The 16,851-nt window shown below is 35.0% G+C and overlaps 1 protein-coding gene across 1 annotated transcript in view; it reads right to left on the reverse strand.

The window, feature by feature from the left end:
- The window catches only part of SPAG17 (sperm associated antigen 17), a 120,145-nt gene that overhangs the window by 52,318 nt on the left and 50,976 nt on the right, over positions 1-16,851 (reverse strand). Inside the window, exons 22-26 of the mRNA XM_032213155.1 lie at positions 16,548-16,659; positions 15,470-15,610; positions 14,927-14,929; positions 8,762-8,875; positions 7,416-7,639 (exon numbers count right to left, since the gene is read on the reverse strand). Of these exons, the coding sequence (XP_032069046.1) occupies positions 7,416-7,639; positions 8,762-8,875; positions 14,927-14,929; positions 15,470-15,610; positions 16,548-16,659 (594 nt within the window). The remainder of the gene's footprint in view (positions 1-7,415; positions 7,640-8,761; positions 8,876-14,926; positions 14,930-15,469; positions 15,611-16,547; positions 16,660-16,851) is intronic.

Consider the following 16,851-nt stretch of genomic DNA (forward strand, 5'->3'; position numbering starts at 1 on the left):
CTCAACATGTAATCCTCCATGAAACTATATCTATATGGAGGGAAGTAAGTAGTGGGGTATCCCAAGATTCCATTTTAGGCCCAGTATTTTTCAATATCTTCATAAATGATCTAGACGAGGGAGTAAAAGGGGAGCTCATCAAATTTTCAGATGACACTAAGTTGGCAGGTATAAGCAACATCCCAGAAGACAAACTCAAGATTAAAAAAGATCTTGATAGACTCAATACTGGGCCCTATCTAACAAAATGAAATTCAACATAGATAAAAGTAAGTTTTTTCACTTAGGCAAGAAAAATCAACTGTATAGCTACAGACTAGATGAAATTTGGCTTAATACCAGTAACTGTGAGAGGCATCTTGGAGTTATAGTGGACAATCACTTAAATATGAGCCAACTGTGCACAGTGGCAGCAAAAAAAGCCAATGTAATCCTAGGCTGCATAAACAGAGGGATAGAATCAAAATCACATGATTTTGGTACTGATTTACAAAGCCTTAATTAATAAGACCACACTTGAAAGACTGCATACAGTTCCGGTCACTCCAATATAAAAAAGATGTTGAGACTCTGGAAAAAAGTGCAGAGAAGGGCAACAAAGATTATTAGGGCACTGGAAACTAAAGCATAAGACGAACGGTTGCAGGAATTGGGTTGTCTAGTCTACTGAAAATAAGGATAGGGGAGACTTGATAGCAGTGTTTCAATATTTGAGGGGTTACCACAAAGAAGAGGAGGGTCAAACTATTTTTCAAAGTACCAAAAGGCAAGACAAGAAACAATGGATTGAAACTAACCAAGAAGAGAAGCAATTTAAAACTAAGGAGAAATTCCCTAACAGTCAGAGCAATCAACCAATGAAATAGCTTGCCTTCAGACCTGGGCGGGACTTGCTGATGGAAGCAGCTTAACATAGCTGCTCCCGGATTCCTGGTCGCGTTATCTGTTTAGATGATCATCTATCAGACATCTAACAGGTACCTTATCCTTCAGGCAAGAAGGGAAGGAGAGAGGTCCAGCTGGGCAAAGTGCCCTTTTGATCTTTGCAGCTTTTATGTCTGCGAAGAGAGGGGGGCCAGCCAAAGGCAGAACCGTCTCCGTGCCGGAATCTCCAGCTGCTTTTCGCAGCACAAAGTAAGAATCCTCCCACTTAGAACAACATTTGAACTATCTGATTTTAATACAAACAGAGCTCGTATGCGAGAACTTCATTTGTTTATTTAAATTCTAGCTTCATTTTTACAAGATCTTCCTTCGTTAACTTGGCTATTTAAAAAAGCTTTTAAAATGGCGACTATGAATTCTCCGTAACAATGTTTACCTTCTTTATCTTCTTGTAAAGAACAGCTATAAAACTTCAAAGGAAGGGAGTGACTCACTTTGCTTCATAGCCGGCCAGCAGATTCTTTACTAATTAGTTTCATTTTTACAAGACTCTCTTTTATCAATCTTGCTAATATATATTTCTAATAGAGAGACGCTTAAAATGGCGATGAATATGCTGAGCTGTTTCGTTACAATGCTTTTTTTCTGAAACCTTTTGCAAAGTCCTACGGAGTTAATAAAAGGGTGATTTAATACCTCTTTCCATAGCTGCATAGCGGGCCAGTAGAGTTTGATTAATTGCTTGAAGATAAAACTTGGAATGGCCTCAAAACTAAATCCTAATCTGAAACCCCCTCCAGCCCCCAGAAGCACATCGCCAATACCTGGTAGAAAGTTGCAGCCTCCACCCTCTATGCCCCCTACTGGAGACTTTCTAACGAAAGAATTTTTCTTGGAAACTTTTAACAGCTTGACTATCAAAGTCGAAGATAACCTTAAAGATTTTAAAGAGGAGATAAAAGAGGATATAAAAGAACTTAAGCAGGACTTGTATGATAAAATTGATGCCAGGGTTGCTAAAATTAAAGATGATATGCTGGGGCTTGTAACTGTGCTGACAGAACATGTTTCTGGAATTGAAGATAGTCTAGAGGATCTTAACGAAGCTAATACCAACTTGACATCGAAAACAGAGGTGGTGGAACAAAAAGTTGAAAATGCTGAAAAAGAAATTATTATGATACAGTACAGACAAATGGAGCTGGCATTAAGAGTAAGGGGGCTGCGTGAGGATAAACAGGAGAACCTGAAACAGATTCTTTCAGAAGCTTTTGATTGTCTGGTGGGAAGACCGGGGTCTAAGTTTGACTGGCAAATCGATAAAGTTTATCGCGTTAACTCTTGGGTGGCAAAGCAGAAGCAGCTTCCTCGAGATATAGTTATATATTTCACTATAAGAGAGCTAAGAAACACGATATTACAAGACTCTTATAACACCAAGCTCCAAATTGGGGGTCAGGATTTGACTGTTTTGAAAGCGATACCACCTCAAATGCTAAGAGCCAGGAGACTATGCTTTTTTAGTGGAAGAACTCAGAAACCGTCAGATACAGTACAGATGGTATTGGTATTATATTTACATTTGATAGACAAAGATATCGTCTCAACTCCAAATGGAAAGTACGAGATTTTTATTACAATATCTTGAAGGCTGGACACCATGCACCATCTAGACCTGGAGAAAGACCACAAGAAGGACAAGACAGACAGCAAACCACACAACTACCAGATAAGATGGACCATATCTCCCCCCTAGAAGTGCAAGGTGTCATGGAACAAAGACCTAGCCGTATGACTACTAGACGAATGGAAAAACAAGCTAAAAGGCAACAACCTCAACCATCACCGGCCATCGATCAAGGAGTTACAGTAACAAGTCCAGAAGCCATGGGAGGAGCTAGGCCAAAGGTTAAACAGGCCATGCAGGAGGCTCTAAAAAAGCTTCAGGTAACCAAAGATGGCAACTAAGATTTTAACATGGAATGTCAATGGACTGAATTCTCCACAAAAGAGAAAGAAAATATTTCACTATCTTAAACAGTTTAAGAATGACATAATTTGTTTGCAAGAAACTCATATTAAATCAACCGATCAAAAATATCTGATCAACCCAAAACTTGGTCAACATTTTGTAACTTCTGCTATGGAAAAGAAAAATGGTATAGTTGTATACCTAAGAAAAGATATGAAAGTTGAATTAATTGAAGCAGACCCCGATGGAAGATACATTGTGTTAGATCTAATCCTAGAAGGAAAAAAGACATTGCTTCTGGGAATTTATGCTCCTAATCAACAGTAATAGTTATAGATACCAAGAGAGACAAGAAGATTTCTCGTCCAAACATCAAGATGCGAGCAAAGCTACCCAAATCCTTTTTTGATATGATGGACGACTTTGAACTGAGAGATATCTGGCGAGAAAGAAATGCAGAGGAATATGATTTTACCTTTTTTTCTGATAGGCATCAATCCTTCTCTAGGATTGATTTCATATTAACCACTAATGATTTGCTTTCTAGGGTGAAGAAGACAAAGATTGCGGCTAGGGTCCTTTCAGATCATAACCCAGTCTCGATGAAATTGGGAGAGGTGGTACAGACAAGAAAGTCTTGGAGATTGAATGAAAACTTATTTAGATATGAAAAGTATATCAATGATTGTAAAAAATTGCTAACTGAATACTTTGTTTTTAACATGAATAAGGGTACACCTATGGAATTTGTATGGGACGCAAGCAAAGCGTATATGAGAGGAGTATTGATAAACATAAATAAATCACATAGACATAAACAAGGGGCAAAACGAACAGAGTTGGAGGAGGAAATTAAGAGGAAAGAGCTGGAGTTAACAATGAATCCAGGCGACACAAAGGTCAAGGAAGCAATCACCATATTAAAATCCCAATTTGATATGTTGATCTCTGACCAGGTAGCCACCAGTTTGTTATATGCAAAACATAATACTTTTTGTAATGCAAATAAACCTGGCAGGTGGTTAGCTTATCAGATTAGTAAAAAAAAGAAAATTCGAAATATATCTAAATTGATCTACAAAGGGAAGGAGGTGTTTCAACAGGATGAGATTCAAAAGGCATTTGGGAATTTTTTACAGAGTTGTATAAGGGGGATAAAATTAATGGTTTAGATATAGACAAATACTTAGATAAAGAAAAAATACCCTTAGTTAAAGAAGAACACAGGCAAAAATTGAATCAACCAATAACCTCGGGGGAAATCTTACAGGTAATTAAACAGTTGAAGTCAGGGAAGGCACCAGGCACAGATGGCTTGGCAGCGGCTTACTATAAAAACTTACAGCTGGAAATGGTAGAACCTCTTAGAGAATTATTTAATAAGATTCAAATGGAAGGTAAGGTACCTCCTTCATGGAAGACAGCCTTTATATCTTTGATACCCAAAGAAGATCAAGATACTACTCAACCAAAAAACTACAGAACTATTTCATTACTTAATGTAGACTACAAAATGTTTACTAAAATACTAGCAAATAGGTTAATGCTGGTTATCCAACAATTGATACACGCTGATCAAACAGGTTTTATACAAGGGAGACAGATGAAAAGTAATGTTAGATTAATTATTAATGCATTAGAATGCTGGGAAAGAACAATCAAATCCCTGCTGCGTTCTTATTTCTGGATGCTGAGAAAGCCTTTGAACGAGTTAATTGGCAATTTTTGCTGAAGATATTGCAAAAAATGCAGATAGGAGATAGTTTTATACAAGCAATCAAAGCAATATATCAACAGCAAACAGCTCAAATTATAGTCAATGGAAGTTTAACAGAAACCTTTCAAATTGGAAAGGGTACAAGACAGGGCTGTCCTTTGTCCCCACTATTGTTTATTATAACTTTGGAAGTATTACTGAATAAAATACGGGGCTTGGAGGGCCTAAAAGGAATTAAGGTTAGGCAGCAAGAATACAGAGTGCGGGCTTTTGCGGATGATTTGGTCATAATATTGGAACAACCGCAGGAATCCAGTATGGTTTTAATGAATACGATTAATCAATATGGTCAAGTGTCTGGTTTTAAAATAAACTTAGGGAAAACGAAAATATTAGCCATAAATATGAATACTAAACAAAAGGAGGAGTTAGGAGGAATGTTAGGATGTGAGGTAGTCAAAAAGGTTAAATATCTTGGAGTTAATATTTCAATCTCAAATGGGAAATTATACAAGTATAATTATGAACCACTCTGGCATAGTATACAGATAGAGATGAAAAAATGGGAGAAGTTACACTTATCTTTGCTGGGAAGAATCACGGCAGTGAAAATGAATATCTTACCAAAATTTTTATTTCTTTTCCAAATGTTACCTATACTTAAAAAAGATGCGAATCTTTTAGAATGGCAGAAGGGTATCAATAAATTTGTATGGGCAGGAAAGAAGCCGAGAGTAAAGCTGAAAATAATGCAAGATATACGCGAGAGGGGAGGCTTGAAACTATCCAAGTTAAAACTATACTATGATGCAGTGGTGTTGCCCGTAATTAGTGATTGGATCAATTTAACTAATGATAGGATCCTGAACCTTGAGGGATATGATTTGGTATATGGTTGGCATGCTTACTTGTTATTTAACAAAAAACTGGACAAAAACTTTAGAAGTCATATTTTAAGAAATGCTTTACTGCGGGTTTGGAAAAAATATCAACATAAATTAAATGATAAGATACCTATGTGGGCAATTCCTAGACATGCAATTGAAAATATAAATATAGCACAAAAACAGGATAGAATTACTTACAGACAGCTTCTTATTTTGGAAGGAGGGGCATTACAATTAAAATCCTTAGAGGTATTAAAAGAGGAGAAGGCAGTTCAAACATGGTTCCAGTATGGGCAATTAAGGCCAGGTGGAAAATAGATCAAAAAATTGGTTTTGTCCAAATTGAGGACAACTTATTTAAACAAATAAGAGATCAAAGTTTAATGCCTATAAAGAGGATATATAATGTATTAATACAGATAGATTCGGAAACAGAGTTAGTTAAAGATTGTATGGTAAAGTGGGCTCAAAATAATGAGATAATTAATAATAATTATTAATATTAATTAATAATAATAAGAACCAATAATGTTGGATACATGGGGAAAAAATTGGGTAAGAAATGTGAAATTTACACAAGCTCAAAACCTGAGAGAACATTTTTACAAGATGTTCTATAGATGGCATTTAGATCCTAAAAAGCTGGCTTCTATGTATCCGAATTTACAACCCAAATGTTGGAGATGTGGTTCTCTTGATGCTACCTATTTCCATATATGGTGGACTTGCCAAAAGGTTAAGGCATTTTGGATAAAAATATGGTGGATTATGCAAAATATCTTTAAAAGAAGGATAAAGTTTACTCCTCAGTTATTTTTGTTATGTATAAGTACTGACTTTACAGCGGTAGAGACTAAATTGGTCCTGCACTTAATAACGGCAGCAGGACTGTTGGTGGCGCAATACTGGAAGAAGGAAGACCTGCCTACAACTCAAGAATGGACATTGAAAGTTACAAATTTAGCCGAGATGGCTAAAATATCGGCATATCTTAAAGATCACTCAAATGAGAGATATAAACGAGACTGGAAAAAATGGATTGACTATATACAAAATAAATACGGGACCAAGAAATTCCAGTTAGCCTATGCTTAAGATCAGGAATGATTTAAATTGTTTAAAGTTAGCTTAGCAAGAAGAAGCTAAGATCAATGTAGAGATGTTATTAATTTCTTTATTTCTTTTTTCTCAATAGATTTTACACTGTGTTTGTTAAAAATCTATACCGTGTACAGGTTCTGGGAAGTCGGGGGGGAGGGTGGGGGGAGGGAGGGATATATATTAGGCTAGACACGATGTGTTAGATCTCAATGCAATGTGACTTCACATGTATACTGTTTTTCTTTAATTTTTCTTTAAAAATAGGATAAGCCAAGTACATTAACATATAGTGGAAATACACCAAGGGGAGGAGGAGTAGGAAAGAAGAAAGATGGGTAGAGAGAGAAGGGAGAGAGGGTGGGGGGGGAAGGCGAAAAGGAAGGGGGGGAGCGGATCTGGAGAGAGGAGTGGTAGAGGGCGAGGGGAAATAGGGTAGAGGGGGATGATGGAGGGAAGATAGAAAGTTGGAGGGTGGTGGAAGAAAGAGGTGTATGGAGAATGGAAGAGGTATATTGGGCTTTTATTTTCTGGGGCATTGTTGACAAGAGGAATTGATGCAATTATTGTTTAATACTGTATGGTGTATACATGTGAGTGTATGAAAATGAAAATAAAATATACTAAAAAAAAGAAAAGAAAAAGAAATAGCTTGCCTTCAGAACTTGTGAGTACTCCATCACTGGAGCCTGGACAACCATTTGTCTGAAATGGTATAGGACCGCCTGCTTGAGCAGGGGGTTGGACTAGAAGTCTATTATTCTTTTCTATGTTCTACCTACCTGCCTTGGGCATGGGGTTGGACTCCAAGCCCCTTTCCAGCCCTATGATTGTATTCTATGAAGTATATTCATACCTTTTTCTCGTCTTGCACTGGAGATTCTTCAGGTGATACATTCATTGCCATACGGGAACTCACTTTGGCAGATGGTAAGGATTTGGCTGATTTTTCTTTGCCTGGCTTTGCCTTCCCTGTAGCAGGAACAGCAGCAGCAGACAAAGCCGAGGAAAGAAAACTCGAAGTGGGCAAGTTTACTGAAGGGATAGCCAGAATTGTTGCCAAATAAGGATCCGTTTCCTCTGTAAGGGAAATGGGTTATTTTGATGAAACAGAATGAACATTACATACATCAAAAATGTGTAGCTACTTCTAGATCAAGAAATGTCCTTTGAGTGATATCCTAGGAGCTGTATTCCAAAATAGCAATAGATGAGCCAAGACAAAATCTACACTTGATTTCATTTCATTTACAGTTAAATAAAATGGAATGCAATTAATATAATAGCTCCCTAGGCAAGCATTTGAATTTGTTCACCTTTCATGTTAACATTTTAAATTGGTAACAACATTTGTACCCTGGCAAACATGTTGGAAAAATGTTTTTAATCAGTTGAAACGCAAACGACATTAGCTAAAGCCTTACAGTGATTCTTTGGTCCAAGTTTATCTTATCAGTTATAATCTGGATGCATCTGTTTAACCCTGGAAAAGAAACCAGGATTGGATTTTGTTTTGAGTTGTCTAAAGCAGCGGACCCCAAACATTTTGGCACCAGGATTTGTTTTCATGGAAGACATTTTTTCCCATGGACCGGGTGGGGGGGGGGGGGGGGAAACATGCAATCTAAATTCTTCACATGTGCAGTTTACAGTAAGGTTTGCCCTCCTATGAGAATCTAATGCCTGATGATCTGTCATGGAGCTGAGGTGGTGATGGGAAGCAGCTGAAAATACAGATGAATGAACAGGAATGAAAAGTAATTTAGATCTATCTGGATTACTCTTTAGTTTTGCCAGCTATCTGTGCAGGATAGGCTGGGCTGCAAAGGGACAGGACTCTTGAGAATTTGGGAAATCTTACTCAATCAAATAGATAAATGATTCTGTTTCTCTTCAGCAGACATCTGAGATAAGCCACCAAACATTTCTCACAAAAACAGGATAGAAATACATAAAAAACTTGTATTTGAATATATCTTTTGACTCTCATTTTTGCTTTGCTACAAATTTATGAGAACAAATACAGAACAGAATTTTAATAAATTCCCAGGAATTGTGTGGATTCTAAATAACACTTTTGAGAAGATGCTAAAAATCCATTTGTGAGGTAATGCCTGCTGTAAAAATTGTCTTTCAACATAGCATAGTATAGAACAAGTATGACACAAAATAAATAAACATTTTCCTTTTCGCATGTTTTACCTGCTGCTTTTCCGGAAGCCCCATAACAACTAAAGGAAAGATGGATTTCATTTTCCAAGGTTGCAGAAAATGATCCAAATTTGCTCAGAGGTTTTCCTTGATTAATTGGTTTTTCTAAAATAAAAGAAAATGAACAATAAATTCAGGTAATTCTTTTTCTTTTTGGAGGGGACACCTTACAAATATACGGTATTTATTCTCCTCAGAACTTGGAACAGTACTGGAGACAGTAGAGAGGTAACTGTTTTGGAACGATTAGAGGGCTTCTTTACCCACACCCCTTTATTTTCCCTTTGCCGCTGGACTTGTTGTATTAACTGATTGACACTAACAGTGATACTGAGAAGAGGGTAACACCTAGAGGATTATAAATTTGAACCGTGAAGTCTGATGCAAGAAAACCATCGGTGACATAAGCTGAAGTATATATATAGAGAGAAAAAACAATGACTAGAATTGAGCACCTGTATAACTGATACAATTGAGAGACATCTATTTATATAAGATAACAGTGTGATATATAACTCTATGATATATAATAACTAAGGATCAAAAACAGAATAGAATAATACATAGGAATGTTTAGATATTTAAATGTGATATTAAGGAAGGTTAATTATTGTTAAATATTGAGATATATAATTATTGATACCATTGATATTGCTGATAAATTAGAAGTAAAGTAGAATCTATATGCAATTGTGGGCAAGGATAAATAGGGGGATAAAAATGGCAACTTCAGTAAAGTTAGTGAAAAAAACAACACCCAATCTGGCTTCAGCAACACCCTCCCCCTCAAATCAAAGATCAATTGAGAGCACATTGGGGCTGGAGAAAGGCGGAACGATGACAGATGATACAAGAGACATTGACGAAAAAACAAGCAGTGATGGCTACAAATCATGAAGAGACAAAGAGGAATCATGAAGAAATGAAAAATAAAATGGGAGAATTGAAAGGAAATATCAAAAACATGGATGACAAAATTAAAAGGATACAGAATGCCTTAGCAATCAACGAACAGAAAATCCAGAACATTGAAAGATACAGGTTGAAAGATGGAAGAGTATAATTTAAAACTAGCTAAACTTAGTTAAATTTAGTGACAATATGTATAGTTAAATAAAAATTGATAATGATAGTAATGTATACAATGTTGAGCTGTTATGATAAGTAATAATTGGATATGAATATTGAACGTTACCCATGAAGGAAAGGTTAGAAATACTTTTGGACTATATATAAAGGTTATTAATAACAATAACAATAAAAAATAAAATTAGACACAGCTAAGTTTTAATTATTAGGGGGAAAATGTTATGATATAGGATATAGTCAAATAAAGAAAGGATAATGATAATAAATTGTATACATGCTATGAGTACAATATGAGAGAATTGGATATAAATGGTAAACAGGGATTTGGAAAGGAGGATTAGAAAATTTTGGTATTAAATATTATGGATGTTTAGCTAGAATAGGATATGAGGATTTAATATTAATGGAGGATTTTATAAATAAGTAAATGAAATGCCAGTATGTGGTTATGTATTAAATCTTGGTATATTTTATGATGAAGGACGTTTAAATAATCATAGTCAAATAAAAGTGGAGGTATGATGATGTTAATATAATAAATATCCGAGTTAAGATATTAGCCGAAGTGGAATTAGTCCTGGAAAAAACCAGAAAAATAATAAAACCCCAGGACCAGATGGAATACCAGTGGAGCTATACAAATATAATAAAATAATATTGGAAGAACTAGGAGTGGAAATGTTTAACGAAGTTTTAGGAAAAGCCAAGATGCCTGAATTATGGATGGAAGCAATAATATCACTAATCCCGAAAAAAGAAACCAATCTACAACAAATTCGAAACTACAGACCAATTTCATTACTAAATTCCGATTATAAAATATTTGCAGCAATTATGGCAGGAAGAATTAAACAGGTTTTAAATGAATGAATACACCCGGACCAAAACGGATTTTTACCTCACAGACACATTAAAAATAATACGAGAGTCATCCTAGACATAATAGAATATTACGAGGCACATCCAGAAAAACAAATGGTACTGGTTTTCCTTGATGCATAAAAAGCGTTCGACAACGTAATTTGGAAATTTATAATAACACTATTAGACAGGATGAAATTCAGAGGAAAATTTACAAAAATGATAGAAAAACTTTATAACAGTCAGACAGCCAAAGTTCTGATGAACGGAGAACTAACAGAGAAGATCGAAATAAAAAAGGGAGTCAGACAGGGGTGCCCCCTCTCTCCTTTACTGTTCATATTAACCCTGGAAATGTTATTAAATGAAATTAGGAAGGACCAGGGAATAAAAGGTTTGAAACTGAAAAACGAAGAATATAAGGCCCAAGCTTATGCCGATGACTTAGTATTTGTTCTAGAAGATCCATTAGAATCCAGTCCGAAATTAATTAGAAAATTAGAAGACTATAGCAAAGTGGCAGGATTAAAAATCAATAAAGGCAAAACAAAAATGATAACAAGAATATGACAAAAAAGCAAGAAGAGGAACTGGAATTAGCAACTAGAATGCAAATAACTAAGAAAGTGAAATACTTGGGGATCTGGGTGTCTGCAAAATGTTCCACAATTAAGGACGATAATTATAATAAACTAGTGACACAAATAAAGAAAGATTTAGAAAGCTGGAAAAATATTCAGCTATCACTAAAGGGACGTATAGCCACAGTCAGAATGAATATTTTACCAAGAATCTTATTCTTGTTGCAAGCCACACCTATTAACCCAGGTAAAACTTTCTTTCAAGAATTAAACAAAATAACTGCTATGTTCATTTGGCAAGGACAAAAAGCGAAGATTAAACTAAAGTCAATGCAAGATAGCAAGGAGAGGGGTGGTTTAGCATTACCAAATTGGGAATTATACACATTAGCAGTAACAATAACATGGGTGAAAGATTGAAGAGAGCTAAAGAATAAAAGACTTTTGACCTTAGAAGGCCATGATTTGCAAGCAGGTTGGCATGCATTCCTATCGGATGATAAAAATAAAACGCACAAATACTTTCAAAAACATTTAATTAGAAGAGCGTTATTGCAAAACTCCACTATATGAAAATCCCAGAAAGGACAATCCATCCAAATTTTATAGATATGTATAAAATGCTAAGATACAGAGACATAATTGACGGACAGGGAAATTTAAAAACAATTGAAGAATTGGCAGAACAAAACATGAAAGTTGACTGGCTAACCTACTTGCAAATCAAAACTAAACACAATAATGATACTGAAATATATGACATCGAAACAGAACCACACGAATTGGATAAAATAATTCATAGCTTCGATAGAAAGATGATAGGGAGAATATATAAATTTCTCCTGAAGCATAAAATGGAAGAGGAAATCGTGAAAGAACAAATGATAAAATGGGCACAGAACTTTGGCTATAGTATTAAATTGGATAAATGGGAAAATTTTGGGGGAACAAACTTAAAAATGACACTATCAGTTGCATACAAGGAAAATCAGTACAAAATGTTTTACAGATGGCACCTGGCACCAACAAGGTTAGCTAAAATCTCAACAAATATCTCCCCAAAATGCTGGAAATGTGAATCAATACATGGAACATACTACCACTTATGGTGGACCTGTGAGGAGGCTAAATTTTTTGGGAAAAGGATCAAAAAGTGGCTAGAGGTAATGACAGGTGTTAAAATAGAATGGAAACCTGAAGCTTTTTTATTAGGAATAATGACTGTGAAATATAAAAAAGAAATTCAGTATTTAATATAACATATAATTACGGCGGCAAGGATTGCCTTTGCCCAGAAATGGAAAAACAAATTAATTCCAAGTGAAGATGAAATAATAAGAAAGGTTATGGACTGTGCTGAAATGGACAAATTAACAAAAGAAATCCATGGAAAAGAAGAAACAGAATACTACCAGATATGGGATAAATGGTATAGGTGGATGGAGGAAAGAAACAAGGATCAATGAAGGAAGACAACAAAGCCCAAAAATAGTAGTTAAGGAGAATTAACACATATAAATGTATCCAAGTGGTTCAAACTTACTAGAGGTAATCAGCCAATATAGCAGACAGAGGAGTAAGATAAGAGGGTTAAGAATGGTGAAATACAAATGAAATATAATAGAAGGGGAAACAATATAAGGTGAGCGATATCTATTGGCAATTGCTATTAGAAAGAACAGGAAGCTCCTGTTCGTATTGTATTGTGTAAATGTGGTGTATGTCTAAGTTTTGTGTATGTGTATTTTACACGTTTGTAAATTTTTTTTTAAAAAAAATGAATATTTATGTCTGAATATTTAACGTATTACAAATGTAGCTATTATTTCTTTATGAACTGGACACTGACTTTTGATTCACTGACTGATAGTTCACAAAAAAGTTAAATTAGGTTAAAAAAAGCTTCTCTCAACTGCTAGAACTCTGAACTGCTATAAGAAGCTTTATTAACAATACTGAGATTCTAAGAGAACACTAGGAATGTGATTTGGGATTGATCATTTTTGAAGAGAAACCATTTCAGGAAGCAGCCTTGTTTTGTAGGAGCCACTTATTTGGAAACAAAGTATTATAACTACACAGATTTCTGTACAGTACTAGTATAGAATGATTCAAGATTTTGGATGATAGGACATAGTTTAAAGCATTAAGGTTAAAATCTGTCACAGAAAAATTACTGCAATAAAATAATCCTTCCAGGCAGAATCCAAAACACCTGGATTCCTTCAGTCTCCACTCAAGCAAAGCTGAAGTTGATTGTTTACTTGGCAAAGCCTTAGTAGGACCTTGGTGATTTCCCAAACATTTGAGTGCTTCTCTACCTTGCCTCCCTTTTCATGCATCAGCATTCTCATTAACTTGGCTGCCCTGATTCAGATCCAGAATGTCAGTCTGGCCTAAAAATAACTGCCTTTTAATGAAGCAGATAACAGCTAGTTGAAAAATAATTAAAACAACCACTTATATAGCCCTCCCCCACCAAAAAAAATAATTCTGGAAATAAGGAACATTAAGGACAGCTAAATCTAAGAATCATTTGCTCTCCCAGACAAACAGTACAGAAATTAAAGTTGGGGACAGTCCCATATCTTGAACTAACTGAAAGATTGCATTTTCTAGCATCTAAGTTGGCTGCTTCTAAAGGCATCCACAAGATTAAAGGCTTTCATCAAAATCATCATGATGTTCAAAAATAGTGGAACTTGTGAAGTTATGCTGCTTTCATCATCTGCCCTGTCTTCTACTACCTGGGTGCTGCAGTTCCAGATCAAATCAGATCAGACCAGGGAAGACTAATTTGATGCCTAATCTTCTATTTATACATAAGGAGAAAAGATATACCCACCACCATGGACAAATATGTTTTGGAAGCATTATTTTTGGTTAATTGCACAAGCCTGTGTTTAATTAACCAAAAAAGAAAAATCTTTCTCTCTCTTGTACTAAGAAAACTGCAGGTCTCTAGTATTCTGCACTGGGAAAATTCTATGCTACAAGTCTCAGCCAGGGTGGGCAGTTCTGGGTTTTGACAAGAAACTGAACTTTAGATAAATTTCTAACTTGAGTAATTTGGCTCACCTGGTTGACAGAAACAAGATTTCTGCATGATATCATACAGCCCAGCACCCACGATGGAGCCATTGCAGGCAGCCCATGATCTCTAGCCACTCTGAATATTGAAAACTATGATTGGGGAGGAGTTAAGTTTAAGGAGCAGAAGACTGAAAGTGTAGTGATGTGAAATAAGTTGTACATTTGTAGAGCAATCAAGGATTCTCTCTCAACAACTCAATTATCACTCCTCTACAAATGGTGGAATATCTTTGATTCACACATTAGAGAGAATATAAAACTAGCAAGATGAGAATTATAAATTGCATTGCAACCTTGGAATAAGTGCCTCTAATGCCTGATTCCAAAGGCTTGCTCTTAAGATAAACTAATTTGACTGAGTTGTCCTGCAGAGGCCTGACATAGTATGTACAAGAGATGGTCAAACCAGGAGCCAATTTGATCTACTACTTAAGGCAGCTGGCTAGAAACCAGGAAACTTGAGTTCTAATCCCATTTTAGGCATGAAAACCGACTGGATGGCTTTGGACTGGTCACTCTCTCTCAACCAAACTCACTTCACAGGGTTGTTGTTGAGGGGAAAATAGGAAGAAGTATCAGGTATGTTTGCTGTTTTGAGTTATTTATAAAAATAATAAAGGATAAAAAAATCTAACATCAAATAAAAATGTGCTTTTCTGAGCATAACATTTAAAAATCATGCTTGCTAGAGAAGGAATATTTGTTCCCAAAATAGTCAATAAATAGGGAACAAAATAACTATGATGATAAATAGGCTAAAACAATAAATATTTTGAACAAGCTTAAATAATGTGCTATCTACCATTGCTTATTTAAAAAAAACGGTTTACAGTATTATATTGGTAAAACTGCACCTAGGAATATGGATCATATGGAATTTGGTATAGATGTAGAGCTTTTATAAGTGAATCAAAGAAACTGCAATGAATTATGGATTTTGTTAATCAAGGGAATGGTTGCACACAAAGAGAGAAGCATGCATTTCTGAAGCATTTTTATGAATAATGAAACAATGATTTGTTTATTTATAGTTACCCAAACGAAATGTTTAAATAGTTAATATTCACTCAATTACCAAGTTTTATCTCATGTTCTTCTGGGGAACCCAAACTTTCTTCTTCACTTTTACATTCTATTAGACTTATCTGGGGATCTATTATATGAATGAAGAAAGTGTGGTTATCTTTTATCACCTTCACTTTAACTAAGGTTGACCCTAGAAAAAGAAACAAATAAATAACTAACATCAGAGTGGGCAGTCATGATTCTAATGTTAAATAATCCATATAACAATTACATTATACAGATTGCTAGAACATTTGCTGAAGATCTAAAATCCATCTTCTAAAGTTAGATATAACTTCCTAGTTCTTTTCCATATTAACTTATCTAGTATAATCTTTAAAGTAAGATTCACATATAAGTATAATTTTCAAAAACAAAGTGAAAACAGAATTTTCTTAAATTTATATTTTAATTAAATTTCTTTGTTGATATATAAATATCCCCCTAGAATTCTTATACCAATAATTAACCTGCTCTGTATGGCATATTAATTTTGATTAGTGATGTGAAATCATTTTAAATAGCACTTTGTCAGAATTTAATAATTTTAAATATCAGAATTCAAAATATACATATTAAGATGCCACATCTATTGAATTATCTGTTAGTGAACTTCTTTAAATGTATGTTTCTTTGCATTTAATTTCTTCTAATACATTTTGTGTACTTAAGAGTTGAGAAATATTGCTGAGATGGACTCAGTTAAATGACATGCCAGTTTGTCACATTATTACAACTGTTAAACTGTTCATTTTATGTTAAAACAAGTCCTACTGAACGTAGCTGAGCTTAAAATCTTGTTACCCCAGCATCAGTCCTCACTATTTTATTCCCATAACCATCTGACCAGATTGTTATGAGAAGCCAACAAGCAGTATGTAGGTGGAATTACTTTTGAGTAGTCTTTTGTCTGCAATGTGGAAATAATGTCTAGCCTGCATGGCTATAATATTAGTCATAGAGAGTCTTATCCTCCTATTAATTTAATTTCTGACTAAAGTTTCAGCATTATGTTTATACTATGTGACAAGCAAAAAACATGCATTTCAATGTCTAATAGGAAACCTTCACAATATGAAAAAAAATACCTTTTTCAAACATTATTTTTTCTGCTTGGATTTGCCCTCCATCAGTAGGGAAAAGATACTGGATAGTCCCTGAAACTTGAATGGGATTCTCACCTGTATTATATCCAAGAAACTAGAAGAGAACAGTTATAGAACAATGTATAATCATATTAAATAGAAGTAATGGGGAAAACTGGGAATCTCTAACAAACCAAATCAGGAATTAAATTAAGCTTTGGAGGCCCAAAACCTGAGAATTAAAAATGAAAACAAAAACAAAATTTGGAAGAGTTCCCTAATTGATTTCTGTTCTTTTTGCAGATCT

Source organism: Thamnophis elegans, chromosome 3 (genome assembly GCF_009769535.1).
Source record: "Thamnophis elegans isolate rThaEle1 chromosome 3, rThaEle1.pri, whole genome shotgun sequence".
Taxonomy (NCBI): Eukaryota; Metazoa; Chordata; class Lepidosauria; order Squamata; family Colubridae; genus Thamnophis; species Thamnophis elegans.